Genomic DNA, 15,883 nt, shown 5'->3' on the forward strand with positions numbered 1-15,883 from the left:
TTGTCTAATGTCTACTTTGAAAGAGTTCCTGATTGACCACGAGAAAACAAGTCTCACATCACCCACAGGGGGGCATCTTATGGAAGTTCCCCCTATTCTCCCTCGGCTCTACATTTCAGTGGGCTATGGGAGACTTGTAAAATTGCCAAAAAAACTATTATACCTAATTTTGGATGCTTCACTTACTTTTGAAGGGTATTGTACTTTATTAACACATATGGAGGCAATCTTAAATAGAAGACCACTTTGTGCGACTCCTGCTAACAAAGATGACTCTGATTCCCCCCCTGATGTGTTTTTAGTACGGTGCACTTTCGTATAGGGTCATCTTTCCTCCTCCTCTCACTAGATGGACATGTTTGAGACAGCTGTAGCGAATATTCTGGTGGAAATGGTCGTCTGAGTATCTGATTATGCTGTTGCAGCAGAATAAATGGCATAAGGCCACTCCATCTATTTCAGCTGGGGAAGTGGTCTTCCTGAAGAGTTATGCACCTCTCCTCTTGCAAGGCCAATAGGCAGAGTACAGATCTATCCTGGTCCTGACTCTAGCACAAGGTCTTAAGAGTGCATATTAAAGCTGTTTTTCTTATATTTCATTTGATTTTCAAAATTTGTAGACAAAAAGTTTATACCAATAGTAAATTTTATATTTGTAAATAGTTTGACAAATTAGCCAACAAAGGTGCCTTCTTACCCAAGGAACCACAACTAGGCGCACCAAAAAGTCACGCAGGAAGCTGGAAAAAATGTTCGATCCATTTCCCTCACGAAATCATACTGCCTTGAACCCTTGACTGGTAACACGTCTGAAGTGTTTTTGTAAACATATTTGTAAGAATATACTATTGAATTTTTTTTTTAAATATAATAACAATAACTGTAATGAAGCTGTTATATAAGAGGGTCATTGTGTATGTACGAACTCTTCAGTTAGAGTCAATAATATTATTGAGAATAATGCAAACCGATATCAGGTACTTATCTCTCGAGTATTAATTATGAATTAATTGTACTATCATGTTATCAGTATATTAATACGACCCACCACTCAACTGTTTTAGTAGAATTTGCGGTAAGGTCAAACTGAGACGGTTCAGAATCAATCTTGACAGTATTGATCTGCTGAAATGTTTTGTCTCAACGTCTTTTTCTGGCTGGTGGCCATCATGGCTACTTCTGCCTGTTTTCCGGTGAACATGTCTGGTTTTTTCGACTGGACTCGCTGGTTTCCCTTAGCTGCAAACGTGCCAGTGACGCCAAGAACTTTGGTAAGCTCTTGAAATTTTATTAACTTTCATCTTTAACTATCTGAAATTCTATCGCAAGTGGTACCGTAAAGTATAGTAAATAAAATCTTTTAAAAAAAGTGACCTGATAAAATTTTTTTTTGGTGCTCTTGGAGCCCAGGGACGATAAATTTTGAAATTTCATTTAAGTAAATCACTAATTTGAATTTTTTATTTTATTTTATTATTATTATTATTTTATTTTTCGTTTTTTTTTTTTTAAGTTGACCCTGAGTACAAGCCTTGTACACGAGCCTTGTCTGTACCTGAAGCTCAAGTTCTCAGCTCTTAATGATTAACTAAATAAAGTACTTATGTTCACAATACACTGTATATCTTCGTGTCAATTGGGACTATCAAATATGACGCACACTGCGTCTGTTTATATTTTCCACTTTTATCTATGTAGATAAATTCTTCCGGAAAGTCGTTCTATAAAGTTTAAACTAATTGATTTTTTTTCCGTTATCTTGGAGCATCATTCAAAACAATTAGAAACGTTGCCCAATGGCATATCGTATGACATTTTCACAACAGTGGAATAAATTGTGCAAATCAAGATGTTCTTACATTTTCATTTCATTTTAGATCATCAGTCACAATGATAAAAACAGATATTTTTATACCCAGCGACATGCAAAAAATAAATAAATACAAATTAAACTAAGCAACCCACATTGTTTAAAAGACTCAACTGATAACTAATATACACTACACAAAAGCATCAGAACTATCGAACATAATACAAACAACGAATAACAGAACACCAACAGTAACTGATAGTGTCAATGATTATTCAATAATTATGATTCAAGCCACAATAGGAATAGGGAATTGTTGAGAAGGGGAAAATTGAAAAACCAGGCCACACGGAACATTTTAAGAACATGAATAATTAGAACAAGAGGATTTATTAAGGATATGTAAAAGAATGAGACCAACAACAGTTTGGAAAACAAAGTATGAATCCCTGATTTCAATTCTCCTAGGTCTCGACTTCCTCGGTTATGACTCCCTGGTCTTGATTCACCTGGGTTTCAAAGCCCTGATCTTGGACTCTTCTGGGTCGTGAATCCTTGATCTTGACGCTCTGAGGTCATGATCTCTTGGGTTTGAATCCTTGATCTCGACTTGGGTCATGATTCCCTGGTTTCAACTCTCCCGGGTCTCAGTCCTTAATCTGGATTCTCATGGGTCAAAAATCCCTAGTCTTTACTCTACTAGGTCTCAAATCCTTGATCTCAGTTCACTTGGGTCTTGACTCTGGGGTATCTAATTCCTGATTTCAACTATGCTGAGACTCTAACCACTGATCTCGATTCACCCTGGACTAAAGAGAAATAAAAAAATGAAATAAAAACCATGTACAAACACTTGCTGACAGGGTAGCCAAATTAGGCATCACAAAAAGCAATCCGATTGACCTACTTTCTATGGAAGACTTCCTCTTATATTTTAATATCATATTAGTCCATAAGGAGAGCTAAAAGAGCTGTGCAATTTTTGTTTTGTGAGAAGTCTTGAACTCAAGCAGTCTCTTTACTTGCCTTGTACCTGTAGTTCAATTCTGCCGTTTTAAGTCGTGTATGTGCATTCCCAAATAGTATTTTTTTTGGAACATAAAGGGCAAAAGGATATGTGTTTTGTTTATTTTTATTATCCATTTATGGAACCATGGTTCCATAGTAAGGAGGTTGAGGGAGTGAAATGCTAGATTTGCAGAAAGCGGTATTGTCAGCAAATGTGTACGTCTTAGAGTGTTGAGGGAAGACATTTAAGTGCTGAAAAGTAACAGATCTAGGATGCTCACTTAAGAATACGAAAGAGGACAGGTAGTAGGTAACATGGAAGAATCGATCAGATAGGTGTGAGTGGTGACTCCAATAAATTAACTAAAGTTTTCACTAGGTGTTGATAACTGGTTTATCTTTGGCTTCAAAAAGCTAGCAGGACCTCTGTGTATAAGCGGGCTGGGCCCTGGTCGATGAGATCTCATCATTCACTAATAGAGCAATCGCAAACAGAAACTACAGCAGTAAGGGCACTCAACAGCCGACATTGCCAGCTCTACGAGGCCCTTTGCTCGCTACCTACATCATCTCGCTCATCTACACCAATCATCTGTCTCCAATCAACAGCTCAAAGCCTCTTCTCAAGCTCACCAAAAATCCCAGTCATTAAACCATGGTTCTATGGTCTTTGAAGGATCGAACTGCTAGGTTTGCAGAGAGTATTTTAGGGTGTAGAGGGATGTCTGCCATCTATACGCTGGTAAGAAATGGACCTAGGATGAGCCCTTGAGGAACATCAGGGAGGACAGAACATAGTAGGTGAAATGGAAGTATCAATCCACGTACAGTATTACGATGAGATAGTATGTACTATAAAGAAAGGATTCCACCAAATCGTGTTGTAGAATCACAACATCCCTACAACATAAGTATTCGATCGCGTCTAACACCAGGGTCTACTGCTGAATAAAACTTGAAAAAAAAAAATTGTGGTTCATCCTGTCTCGCCTATTCTCACTTCTTATTTGTGTTTGTAACTTTTGGTTTGATCAAATTGGGCAACAAAATTTCAATTTTTTTAATATATAATATATCCATCTACATTTCTACTACTGATTTTGATTAAAAACTATTATAAACAACAGGCAGAGATGGTTCTACCTCACGGATACCCTTTGGAACAGCACAGAGTTGAGACAGAGGACGGTTACCTGCTCAACTTATTCAGAATTCCTTACGGCAAGAAGGGCATGGTGGACAAGAATCCGAGGACACCTTTGCTCCTCCAACATGGAATATTGGCCGATTCCTCCTGTTGGGTTTTAAGTGGCCCGGAACAAGGATTAGGTAAATATTTCAGGATTCTGTGCGACAGATGCCGATAACTGATGCTTTTCTTGCATAGCATTCCTCTTGGCCGACAACGGTTATGACGTCTGGCTGGGAAATTCGAGAGGCACCTCATACAGCAGAGAACACAAAACACTGGATGCAGATGTCGACAAAAAGGAATATTGGAATTTCTCGTATGTAACTACACATTTTTTCAACATAACATTTCAACAATACACACAAGCCTGCAGAATCAGATAAAGCTGTTTCACCTGGTCCAATAGAGCTAAACAAAAATTAAATAACAACCAACAGCTTTATAATGACCTTTGAAATACCAAATCAAAACCAATTATGCTGATCCAACATAATCACCCTTACAACCCAGTCACTGGTGGTGGCTCCAATAGTATGCAAATATTCAGAAAAGCTGGGAGAGCACCATTGGTTGCTGCCTCCCTTCAGGATATTTATCCAGAAAAGATCTACAATCCTTCCACTCCAGTCTTCAGAACCATTGTCAACCAACTACGTCTCTAACACCACCCCTCATAATGACCTCCAAATACCAAATCCTAACTCAATACCCTGATCCAACATAATCACCTTACAACCCAGTCACTGGAGGTGGCTCCAATAGTACGTAGAGCACCATTGGTTGCTGTCTCCCTTCAGGATATTTTTCCAGAAAAGATCTACAATACTTCCACTCCAAAGTCTTCAGAACCAACTCAATACCCTGAACCAACATATCATACCTACGTGATGGTGATGAGGATACTAGGAAGTGGGGTTTGTGCTCCACAGGCACCGTAGCCTTCTTGCTTATTGTACCTTCCTAACTGCCTAGTTCAGTGCAATCTACTCAATCCTTCTTTTCAGAAGTATTAGGTAATTGACTGTTGCTGCTCGAAATTCATTCCCTAGGTTATATTTCCATTGAGCCATTGTTTCACATTCAAAGGTGATATTGGTGGCTCTTACTTCCTCCTCACTACATAATATTGTTATATATGCCCATGTTATGTAGATGTTTTCTCAGAAGCCAGTGACCGGTTAATAGTCCTATCCCTCCTCTGAGTCTGACCCTAACTCACCCTTACAACCCAATCACTGGAGATGGCTCCAGTATATGTACTAGTTAGAAAAGCTGGTAGTAACCAATGGTTGCTGCCTCCCCTCAAGATGCGACAATCACAGTATGTACATGTCTATTTACTCCGTGTTTACTGAAGTAGGAGGACCAGGATGATCAGGAACGATCAAACCGTTGAGACAAGGGTCTTCATACAACTTTCATATGACTAGAACTTTCTATAATATTTAATTTTCAACTTGTCAATTAGGTTTCATGAAATGGGCTATTACGACATGCCGGCTATGATCGATTTCATCACTGAATATACAAAACAGGAGAAAATTGTATATGTGGGACACTCCCAAGGGACGACGGTTTTCTTCACGATGGCTTCAACCCGGCCGGAATACAACAATAAAGTGAAATTGATGACTGCTATGGCCCCGATAGCTTTCCTTGAACACACCAGGGGTCCAGTGCACAGCATACTTTCCTCATATGCATACCTACTTACAGTAAGGAAATAACATATGACTTTGTACGAGTTTCGATTAAAAGTTCTTCTTTTATCTGTTTAGACTTTTGTTAAGTGGATGGGCATTTATGAAATCCCTAACAACTATTTACTGCACCTTATTGACAGGAACCTCTGCCAAAGGACAGCCATGACCAGGCCAATCTGTGACAATCTTCTCTTTTTGGTAGCTGGCTACGACTCCCAAGAGCTGAATGTGGTATGTGATGCGTTATTTTTTATTCTTATAAAAACATTAAATTTTAATTGTTATGCGAATAATAAGAGCTTGGTGCCTGTCATCGCTGAAAACTCACCATCAGGAGCATCGACAAAACAGTTTATTCATTTCGGACAGCTTGAAAACAATGGTAAGTCTGATTTTTTTTCTAATCATGAGTTCAGAGTGTAAAACATGTGCATTTTAAAGGTGGAAAATTTCAAATGTTTGATTATGGTTCTGATAATAAAAGACAATATGGTACCAACAAACCACCGGATTATCCTCTTCATAAAATAACCACCCCTGTGATACTGCACTATTCCGAAAACGATTGGCTCGCTGGAGTTGATGTAAGAAGTTTATTTTTCTTTGAGCCAAGGCTGAATAATATTTTTCTGTTTATTTTTTCAGGACGTAGAGAAACTGTTTAAAAGCCTACCCAATGTGAGGAAATATGAAGTGCCCTATGCTTACTTCAACCATCTCGACTTCTTGTGGGCCATCGACGTGAAACCCCTCCTTTACGACCTTGTCATCAAAACACTAGATGAATACAAATAAACAGTGATAATTATTTTGTGATACATATTTTGAATGTTTTCAACGTGCCATGTTATTTATTTCTAAACGCTATTATTTCTATTTTTGTAAATTAAATAATAAAACATTAAATATTTTTCCATACCAGAAAATCTTTTGATAACATCCATCCAAAAGGTTTTTGATAATTGGCGTACTCGGACATCTCAGCTAAGGATAATTTATGAGAGCAGTAAAATCAGAAGAGAAATCAAGACAAAATAGAAAAGGAGCTAAGATGGAACCCTATGAAACTCCAGAATTAATAAAGCTAATGTCAGATATTTTAGAAACGTAGAAGCAGTGGTGATGAGATGATGTCCACAAAAAGGAATACTCTCACCTCTGTTGTGGAATGTGGTAGTGGATGACCTCATATGCAAGCTAAATGTAAGTGGAATCTATATCCAAGACTATGAAGATGACTGTCATACTAGTCATGGGAACATTCAACTCAACAATAAAAGAGCTCATCCAAAGAGCACATGGTGGAACAATGGTGGTCACAACGGTGACTTAAAGTAAGCCCCTCAAAAACTATTCTAATTGCTTTCACTAAGAAAAGAAACCGAGAAACTCAAGGTCTATGCTTCTATAATGAAATGCTGCAGCTAAAAATGTAGGCTAAATACCTAGGAATAATCTTTGGTAAAAAATTAATCTGAATCACCTACAACATATCATAGCAAAATGTAAAATATCTCTAATGACTGCAAGAAGAACCCTAGGCAAATCTTTGGGACTAAAACCCAAAATGGCCCACTGGCTATACATGGCAGTAATAATACCCAAAATATCTGGATCATTAATCTAGTGGAACAAAGCTCAATAAAACTAGCTACCCAAACCCTAGGCAGCATACAAAGATTAGAAAATCTATGTATCACAGGAGCAATGAGAATAACCCCTAAAAGTGCACTTGATTGCTAAACCTACCTCCACTGAAAACATTCCTATATGGAGAAGCTAGGAAAAGCTCATTTAGGCTCCAAAAACAATAAAATTGGATAGTAACTAAGTGGTTTGGGCACCCAACCATAATTAATAGTCATACACCCATTCTTAGAAATGGGGACTGACTGTATGATCCTGGAAACAATCTTTACAACATCCTAGGAACCCTAGGTGTTTTTTTGTACAAGCTTAAAATATGATCAATCAAACTTGTTAGGAAGTACACTTCGGTCTTTCAAGCAGAAATACATGCAATCAATGCTTGTGCCATAGAAAATCTTAAAAGAGTTTGACAGGCAAAAAAACTCATAAGATCGGATAGACAAGCAGCTATTAAAGAATTAGCGTGCAAAATAATCATTCAAAAGTAAATGCATCCTCAATGCATAATCTGCAAAGGGATCATCATTGAATATGCCCATGTTATGTAGATGTTTTATCAGATGCCAGTGTTAATAGTTTTATCATTCCCCAGGTCTGGAGGAGGAGCTTCTCTGAGGTTTGCCCTTCCGATCATGGGTGGATAGTAGGTATCGTTTCCATGAGCCATTTCTTGGCACCTTGGTCTCACAAGTTATCAGGACAGCCCCTTTTTCAATGTACCCATTCCTGAACTCTGGTCCTTTGGAGTTAATTTTAGCACTTTGAGAGTTGTTCATATATGTCTCATTGCTCTTTCCACCAATTATGTTGGGGGGGGGATGTTTTATTCCCCATCATTTCTTCCAATTTTTCTTTTTTGGGATATGTCCTAGGAGCACTTCCATTTGATGATAGGGTGCTTCCCAGTGACCTGTCCCTCTTACCACTTTTGGTTGGCATTGGTCCTGGTTTTTTGTGGTTAACTGGTTGTCCAGTGCCGGATGTGAACATTAGGGTATAGCTTCCCTCTACTAATTTTTTTAAGGAGTGGCTCCTCCTTTTGTTTGGCTTGTTCGGTTGCCATTTTACATCTCTGAACCCATGAGATTTTCTTGAGTTTGAGGTGTAGTTTTTCATTCTTCTCCGTCTCCTCCGTTTGAGTGGTTTCGTCTTCTTGCTTGGGTTTTTCCTTAAGACCCTCCACATCTGCCAAAGGTGATGCAAGGAGATTGTCCTCCAATTCTTGATTTATGGGAGTTGTTGAGGGTGCGGAGCCTCATCAATTTCTTTAAGTTGATTTTGGAGGTATTCTTTTGCAGGTTACCCTGGTGTTTTTATTTTCTTTTGGTTTATTTATGTGATCCCACGAGTATGAGTTCTGCACTGGAGGAGCCCTCTCTCGAGTGTAAGGGTGGATTACTCAAGGGGTCACCTGGTGCACTGAGGCTCCGTTATTGATAGTTCTCCTGTATCAGCCATCAGCACAGTTCGCATGACACCTTAAATTAAGGCTGGATTGTGAGATTAGGATTGGGATTGGGGTAGGAAGAAAGGTAAGGTGTGGGTGTAGTGTTTAGGAGGTGACAGGTCCAGCTCCTGTTCCTCTGTACCCTTCCTTCCGGTCTGTTTGATTAACATGGAACAGCCGCATAAGCTTCGTCTTTAGAAAGTCGGAGTTGAGTATTAGAGGCTATTAGATACGCATATTACCCATTCAGCATCTGGTGTATAGCAGGGGTGTATTCATAGTCCACTTCTATTCTCCAGGAAGGACTTGAACGACAGTCTCGACTTAAACGACAAAAGTTGAATTGTGGGTACGCGCCTTAAGGAATAATTCGTTATCTAATGTGTTAACTTATGTAATGGATGTGTTTTACAATAGTCCTATTAAATATTGTTAAAGGGGGTCGGTGGCCGCAACGATTTAGGCACCCCGAGGGTTCACATAACTTCGTAGTTGAAATCCCCTCGTAGGAAAAAGTTGCGCAATTTCGACAATCGCCCCCTTCGATTTTGAGGTCTGTGAGGGCGCCAGTTTTTCTGCAGATAGAACGAAATATTTTCAAGACGGTGAAATTGTCATGTTTTATTATTCGAGGAAAATTTTGATTTTGAGTCAAATTGTTGTTTTATTGTTTTTATTAATGTTTTGGGAGAGCGTTTTTCCCTGGTTGGAGGCTGAGTGTGTTGGCAAGGCTCGGAGCAGCTGTTAGCTCGCCAGTCTCCCTTCGAGGACCTTAGCAATTGATAAATTAGTATTAGTATTTATGCCCCTCGGACGATATTCCGCATTCTAAGTCGGTCGTGTCATTTCTCGTCGTCTTCGAAGTGCGTTGGGACGTTGAAACGGCCGTAGAATCGCCCAGGGGCGGAGGATGTGATCACACGATTTGAATGAAGAAAAATTGTTTCCTTTATTTGATGGATCGATGGAAAAGTTACTTATAGGATCATTCCTAGCGAGTCGGCCAGTTTCTCGGCATATTGAAGCAGGAGGCGTACAGATGTAGTGTTATCGTCGTAGTGGCGTTTTTAAACCGCGGATTAACCTCGGATCGGTTCAATTTTGCCATATTTCGAGATCCACTTGTCAAGCGCACTACGGGTATAGTCAAAAGTCGGCGGCCGCCGAGGAAGGGAAGTCCGTCTCCCGGGGGCGATCCAACGTTTCCATCGAAAACATCCCCCCCAAAAAAGCTTTATTTTATAACAAATATAATAAGCACAGTTGAATATGAATATGAAATCCTCCGCTACAACTGAGCGGTCAAAATACAACCGGAGAACGAAAAAGTTTTAGTGTTTGGATTTCGGACACTATGGCAAGTCTCGTAGAGATAGACAACCTTAGCAACACCGAGCATATCACAAAATTGTTTCCGAAGTGCCGACCCAGGGATATAAATCTTAATTCCGTGCCCGACAATGAGCCGTACGTAATGGACACGAAACAGAGGACGAACAGGTAAATTTCATTTTAGAATTTAAACACTACGTTTTTATATTTAAATTAAAGCGCCTAAGGCACGATAAAAGTCGTGTTTACGTTGTTTTTTCAATAGGAAGGTTCGCCTCCTCTGAGTCATATTTAATATTTGTAAATAATACAGTGAGTCACCCGCCCCGGTTTGGCACTCCCAGGATAATCGTCGCCTTTCCCAGACCCGAGGCATCGGCCAAACACCCAAAACTCTATTTTACCCTGCAAGCTTTCACTACAAGCCCTAAACCCAGAGCAAAATTAGCATAATTTAAACTTTTGAAAGATGGTTATGTAGAGGGGTCCAGGAACAGGCACATTTAAGGAAATTTTCCTCTTTACTACTCCCAAACACATTTTGGGAGGAACAGACAAAGAAAATCATGATTGAATAATGATACTTTACTGTAAAAATATTGTCTCAGCATAATCAAAACATAAAAAGTACAATTGCCTAAAATTTGCATTCAATGATTTGTAGGCCAGTTGCTTAGGCACTTATCATCATCATCATCATCATCAAATGTTAGCATCATGTGCAATTTTTTTATTTTTTCCCATCATAGATTCTTGAGATTTTTGCCCTTCAGTATTTTTATTTTTTTTTATCAATTCCTTTTCTGTTTTTGTACATAATCACTCGCCAGGATAATCACCGTCTCACCTAGACCAGAGGCAAAACATCCACAACTCTCACATGCCGCATAAAACACATTTTGTTCTTATTTTCCAGTCGAAAAGGAAAGAAAATCTCACCCTGCTAGCTTTCACCACAAGTCCTAAACCCAGAGCAAAATTTGTATAATTTAAACTTTTAAAAGATGGTTGGTTAGAGGGGTCTAGTAAAAAATTTTGCCTCAGCATAATGAAAACATAAAAAGTCCAAAATTTGCACTTAGGTGATGTAGGTCAGTTGTGTAAGCATTTGTTATCTTCGTCAACATCATCATCAATGTTGTTAGCATCACAACAATTTTTTTCACTTTTTGATTTTATATTCTCACTAATTTTTTACTTCCCATTTTCGTCTTTTTAAACTCTTCCTTTGCTATTTTCTTCTGTAGACCGAACGCATCAGTCTAGAACTCTCACATGCCATTCGAAGTCATTTGTAAGCATGTTTAAAAATTTGAAGTGCCCCAAATGCCTGTAAATCTTCAGAGTTTAATAATAATAAATAAAACTTAATAAAACATGGCATATTTTTAAAATACAAAGCTTCATATAAACTTGGGTTTCATTTTAAGTTTCTGTTAATTCTGTTGTGTTAATGTTTCTGTTGTTTTTTTTGTTTTTTTTTTTTAAATAAAAAAATGCCCTGGCAATTTTTTTATAATCCACTCTTTTGTTTAATTATGCAATAATATTTATTTATAATTATTTTAAGCCTTTTTGCTAGTTGCTGGATGTAAAAATAGAAAACTCAAACCCCCCAGAGCATTTTTATTTACAGGAAACTCCTTTTGCAGTCCTACATCTGCGCTAAGTAAATACTTGGATATTTAAGTAAATACTTACTACTATTACATCCAGTGGATTTAAAAAGAATGATTGCTAATGCAATAAAAAATGAATAGACTGAAAGAAATACATCTAAATTTTTCAAATTTAAAAAACACATTGGTTCATGTCCTGTGGTGCCTGGGTCTAGAACGGAAAAGGTCGTACCAAGATCACACATGGACACTTTTAATGAGGGTGAGACCAAGTAGATACCTGTTGTGTGGAGAAATTATCTCAGTGGAGCACGTAATAACTGCAAAGAGCTAAGTTTGCTAAGAAAGAAATGCAACATCCTGAATAACCTATGAGCAGCCTTGGGGCACACCAGCAGGCACGGATTGCTTATCCTATATCTCAGGATCATAATTATTTTTAATTGTATATGTATGGGATAGGTGTTATTTATTGGAATGAATGTATTTATTTGCATGATTGGAGGGGCTTATCCCCATTTACCCGAGGAATATCGAAATACCAAAGAATGACCCCTTGCACCATAAAATAAAAGTTAATAAAATTGTATCTAGGACAGTTGTTACTTATCTCGGGTATGGGGGTTTCAATGCTACAAGGTTTTAGAAAAATTTCAAAGGTACTTCCTAAAAAGACTTGTTTTCTTTGCCATCTATCACCTGAACCCTTACTTTTCGTATGCCTTTCCGTTTGATCTAAAATATTACATGAAAATACTAAATTTGCCATTTACGAAAAATCACTGCCTTTAGAAGTTATAAAAAAAGACGGGTGGTTCTTAAGTACAAGAGTGTCATTATGACTTTTCAGAGCCTTTGAAGGATATTTTTCCTTGGGAATCCCAGTTAATTGGCTTGCCTTACAAAATAAAAGAACCTAAGCTCCAAAAAGCTCAACAAGAAGTTTCTATTACTGGCCGTTTCATTCTGTGAAAAGCTCTCATACGAACCTTTATTAACTGTAAAAAGTTTATTTGAAAAAATTGACAATGTAAATTTGTTGCTTCATTGGCTTTTTAAACTGAAGGAAATAAGAAAAAAAAAACGTTTATTGAACAATATTATGCCTTTGTGTGTGTATGTGTGTGTAAAATAAATATTACAGCATAGCATAGCCAACTACCGAAAGTTCAAGTCTTAGTTAAACTTTATACAAAGTAATTAAAAAAAACTGTAAAAAGAATATCAAATAGCAAAACAAAGGATTTAAATAAAAATAAAACAAATTTCTTTAAGGTATCAAATAAATTAAAACTACTCTTGGATCAAAATAGTAAATTAAAAATTGAATCCTCCAACAAAAAATCACCAATACCTCCAGGCAGCTCTGCAAAAGTCTGACAGTTTTTTTACATCTGTTATGCTATACAGCAAGCCTCATCGTGTTAACCATGTTTTCCCCTGTGCTGCCTTTCTGAATTTGTTAAGGACTGGGCACACACAGAGAGAGTGTCCTCCTCCTCATTCTTTTACACATCGAGCATTTTGACTGCCTGTTTTGATCTTCATTATACAGTTTGGCGTTAAGGTTTAGCGACTCTGCCCTTAAGTCGATGATCCACCTCGCTACGTTGAAATCCACTCCTGCATCACTTTCTAAACTTGCATATCTGGTAGCCATTCTCCAGTAGAACTTAAATCTATTGGTAATTTGGGCATGTATCTTGAAATTTGTCAATTTCTCATTGGCGAATCTTTTTAAAATAATTTTTATGCCCTTTTCCTGCACCTTTCCACTTATCTCTGAAAGATGATCTGGGATATTGTATTTCCTTGCCAAGCACGAGAAATTATCTGCCCAAAATGCATCTTCTTTTGTACATTCTACTGCCAACTTTTTTGGAATGCAGTTGTCAGGCATGGAGCCATCTTCATATATGTAGATGAATTAGTCAGTGTGTATTATTCTGCGACCTTTAAGAGCTATTTTATCACCATTCTAGGCTTGTAGCACACCTGTGGGTGCTAATCAAATACCTAGATTAGTAGGCCCGGTTTCAGAGGTTGAATTTCATCTACAGTTACATTGTATGTCCCAAAGCACTTCCTCCTGCTGGCAAGGGTAGCACCACAGTTAGTTAACAGGTGTGTTGGTGTCTCCTCTGGTTCTTGGCAGAATCTGCACTTGCCATGTTGGATTATGCCAATCTTCTTCAAATATCTAGTTAGTTTACAGTGTCCTGTTTAGAATCCTGTTAGGATTCACAATTTTTTCCTGCTACGGAAGCCACCTTTACTGCGTAATTAGTGAAGAGTGGAGACTCAAGACGTGTAGGTTGATATAGTGGTCCATTGATAGTGCTTTGTAACTAATGTCTGCTTTGACTCCTGTATACCTGTACAATTCAGATAAATGTCATCTCTCATTTTATTCTATACTGTTTCTCTGACACTTCGTATAGTTTGGTGAATCAAATTTTCAGTATTGCCAGTTAATTAATCACGTGTCTTTCTCCTGCAGACAGCCTTCGCCATTGCATGTAATACCTTATATTTATTTATAAAGAATGCATTTTTTTTTTTTCGATAAAAGTATGTTAGTAATAATAATTAAATTTATTTTGTAGGGAATGTGAGGAAGGTGAAAGTGGGCGTGAGGAGAGCTCCACTGAAGAAAGTAATGGTGAAGAACAAGGAAGTCAGGATAACAAAGTTGTTCTTCAATTGTCCTCTACTAAGCCTTCTACGTATAAACTAAGAGATTCTAGGTATAAATACGATTTAAATTCAAAGACAATACTATATAAATACACTTGTCCATGTGTTTATAGTACCATCATAGTCATATATATTATGAAAAAAATTTCTCTCTTTCTTGGATATATGTATTTGTATATAAATCTCCATAGTGTAAGAACTTTTTTGTTAATGCAGCAGAATCATAGAAATAGCTGGAGGACGTGAAGTATTTAGTCAAAGCAGATGCAAAGCCATTAGAAAATCCAGATCAGATGATAAAATGTCTTCTAGAAAACATAAGAATGATTCTAATGCTGTATGGGAAATTAGGAGCAGGTAAAAGATAAAATTATATCTCTTATGATAGAACCATATAGTGTTTACAATCATCATGATGGGACTGGCTGAATCGTGGCCTCTCTTAACTGAGAACCGTCACGAAAGTCAGCCGACACCAAACCGCAATGCCTGATGTTTTCATGCAACATAATTACAATATTAATTGAAATATAGCGACTTGTAGAAGAGTTAACCATCCAACAACTTTGCACTGCTGTTTGCTTGCTACATCATCACTGAAGATACTACAAAAATGATGCCTGCTCTCCTTTGATTGTTTTCAACAGAATTTTATCCCGAAATATTCCTCTTTCACTAACGGCATTAATTACACAACCACTCTGCTTTGTGTTTCTTTTTTATTATTTTAATTTTATTTTTATTGCGAATTTGGTAACCGAATATTGATATTATGTGGGATATTTATTGTGATTTATGCAAGATTGTTTTATAATTTTATGCATTTCTTTTTTCATCAATGTTTTTGCTGACTTTAAACATACAGCTTAGTTCGTTTGGTTTCCATTTGTAACTCAAATTACAGAGATAGTTATGCAATTTCTAGGCTAAATAGTGTGGTAACTAAATTTTGAAATTGAGGAAACCCCAAGCCTATATGTTAATTATGATATATAGGTCAATTATTGGTGGCATTTCGATAGAGCTATGTGTTAAGTATGTATGGCTGTTTGATACGAATGGAAATTAAGAAAGTGAATTTGTTGTATTACGATGTTTCTGCTGTGTTTAGTAGCTTAGAAAATTAATTAAATAAACGTTTTAATGCCATGAAGTTCCAATTTCAAAAATTGTTGTTTGCTTTTTTTAACATCTAGCTTTCCAGTCAACTACGCTGATGAATGCATGATAATATGGAAAATCGGGGTTACATATCTTTCCAAAGCTTTATTGTGTTTTGGTGTGGACAGTGCATGGAGTTTTATTTTGTACTGTGGCATGACAAAGAAAATCAAATATAAAAGAGTAATTTTAATTAACGCTTTAACAGCTCTATGTACTGCCATTATTTTATTTTAATTGTTTATATTTTTTTGTTACGTTTCT

General features: G+C 37.3%; 2 protein-coding genes across 7 annotated transcripts in view; both read left to right on the forward strand.

The window, feature by feature from the left end:
• The first annotated feature begins 1,064 nt into the window (after nucleotides 1–1,064).
• LOC106671908 (lipase 3-like) lies at nucleotides 1,065–6,582 on the forward strand. Its single transcript, XM_014402885.2, has 8 exons — nucleotides 1,065–1,271; nucleotides 3,946–4,147; nucleotides 4,206–4,326; nucleotides 5,479–5,725; nucleotides 5,789–5,944; nucleotides 6,011–6,095; nucleotides 6,155–6,297; nucleotides 6,359–6,582. Exons 1-8 carry the CDS (start codon nucleotides 1,131–1,133, stop codon nucleotides 6,506–6,508), a joined length of 1,245 nt encoding a protein of 414 aa, XP_014258371.1. The 5' UTR covers nucleotides 1,065–1,130; the 3' UTR covers nucleotides 6,509–6,582.
• A 2,963-nt stretch (nucleotides 6,583–9,545) lies between these two features.
• The window catches only part of LOC106671833 (protein lin-10-like), a 31,654-nt gene continuing 25,316 nt past the window's right edge, over nucleotides 9,546–15,883 (forward strand). The window contains exons 1-3 of one of the 6 annotated variants that reach the window (XM_014402796.2): nucleotides 9,546–10,310; nucleotides 14,368–14,508; nucleotides 14,675–14,815. In XM_014402796.2, coding sequence (XP_014258282.1) covers nucleotides 10,165–10,310; nucleotides 14,368–14,508; nucleotides 14,675–14,815 — 428 coding nt within the window. In that variant the 5' untranslated portion in view covers nucleotides 9,546–10,164. The remainder of the gene's footprint in view (nucleotides 10,311–14,367; nucleotides 14,509–14,674; nucleotides 14,816–15,883) is intronic. The other 5 variants (XM_024227631.1, XM_024227633.1, XM_014402801.2 and 2 more) reach the window with 5 other exon arrangements.

The sequence above is a fragment of the Cimex lectularius genome, unplaced genomic scaffold (assembly GCF_000648675.2).
Source record: "Cimex lectularius strain Harlan isolate CLEC.00 unplaced genomic scaffold, Clec_2.1 scaffold160, whole genome shotgun sequence".
Classification (NCBI taxonomy): domain Eukaryota; kingdom Metazoa; phylum Arthropoda; class Insecta; order Hemiptera; family Cimicidae; genus Cimex; species Cimex lectularius.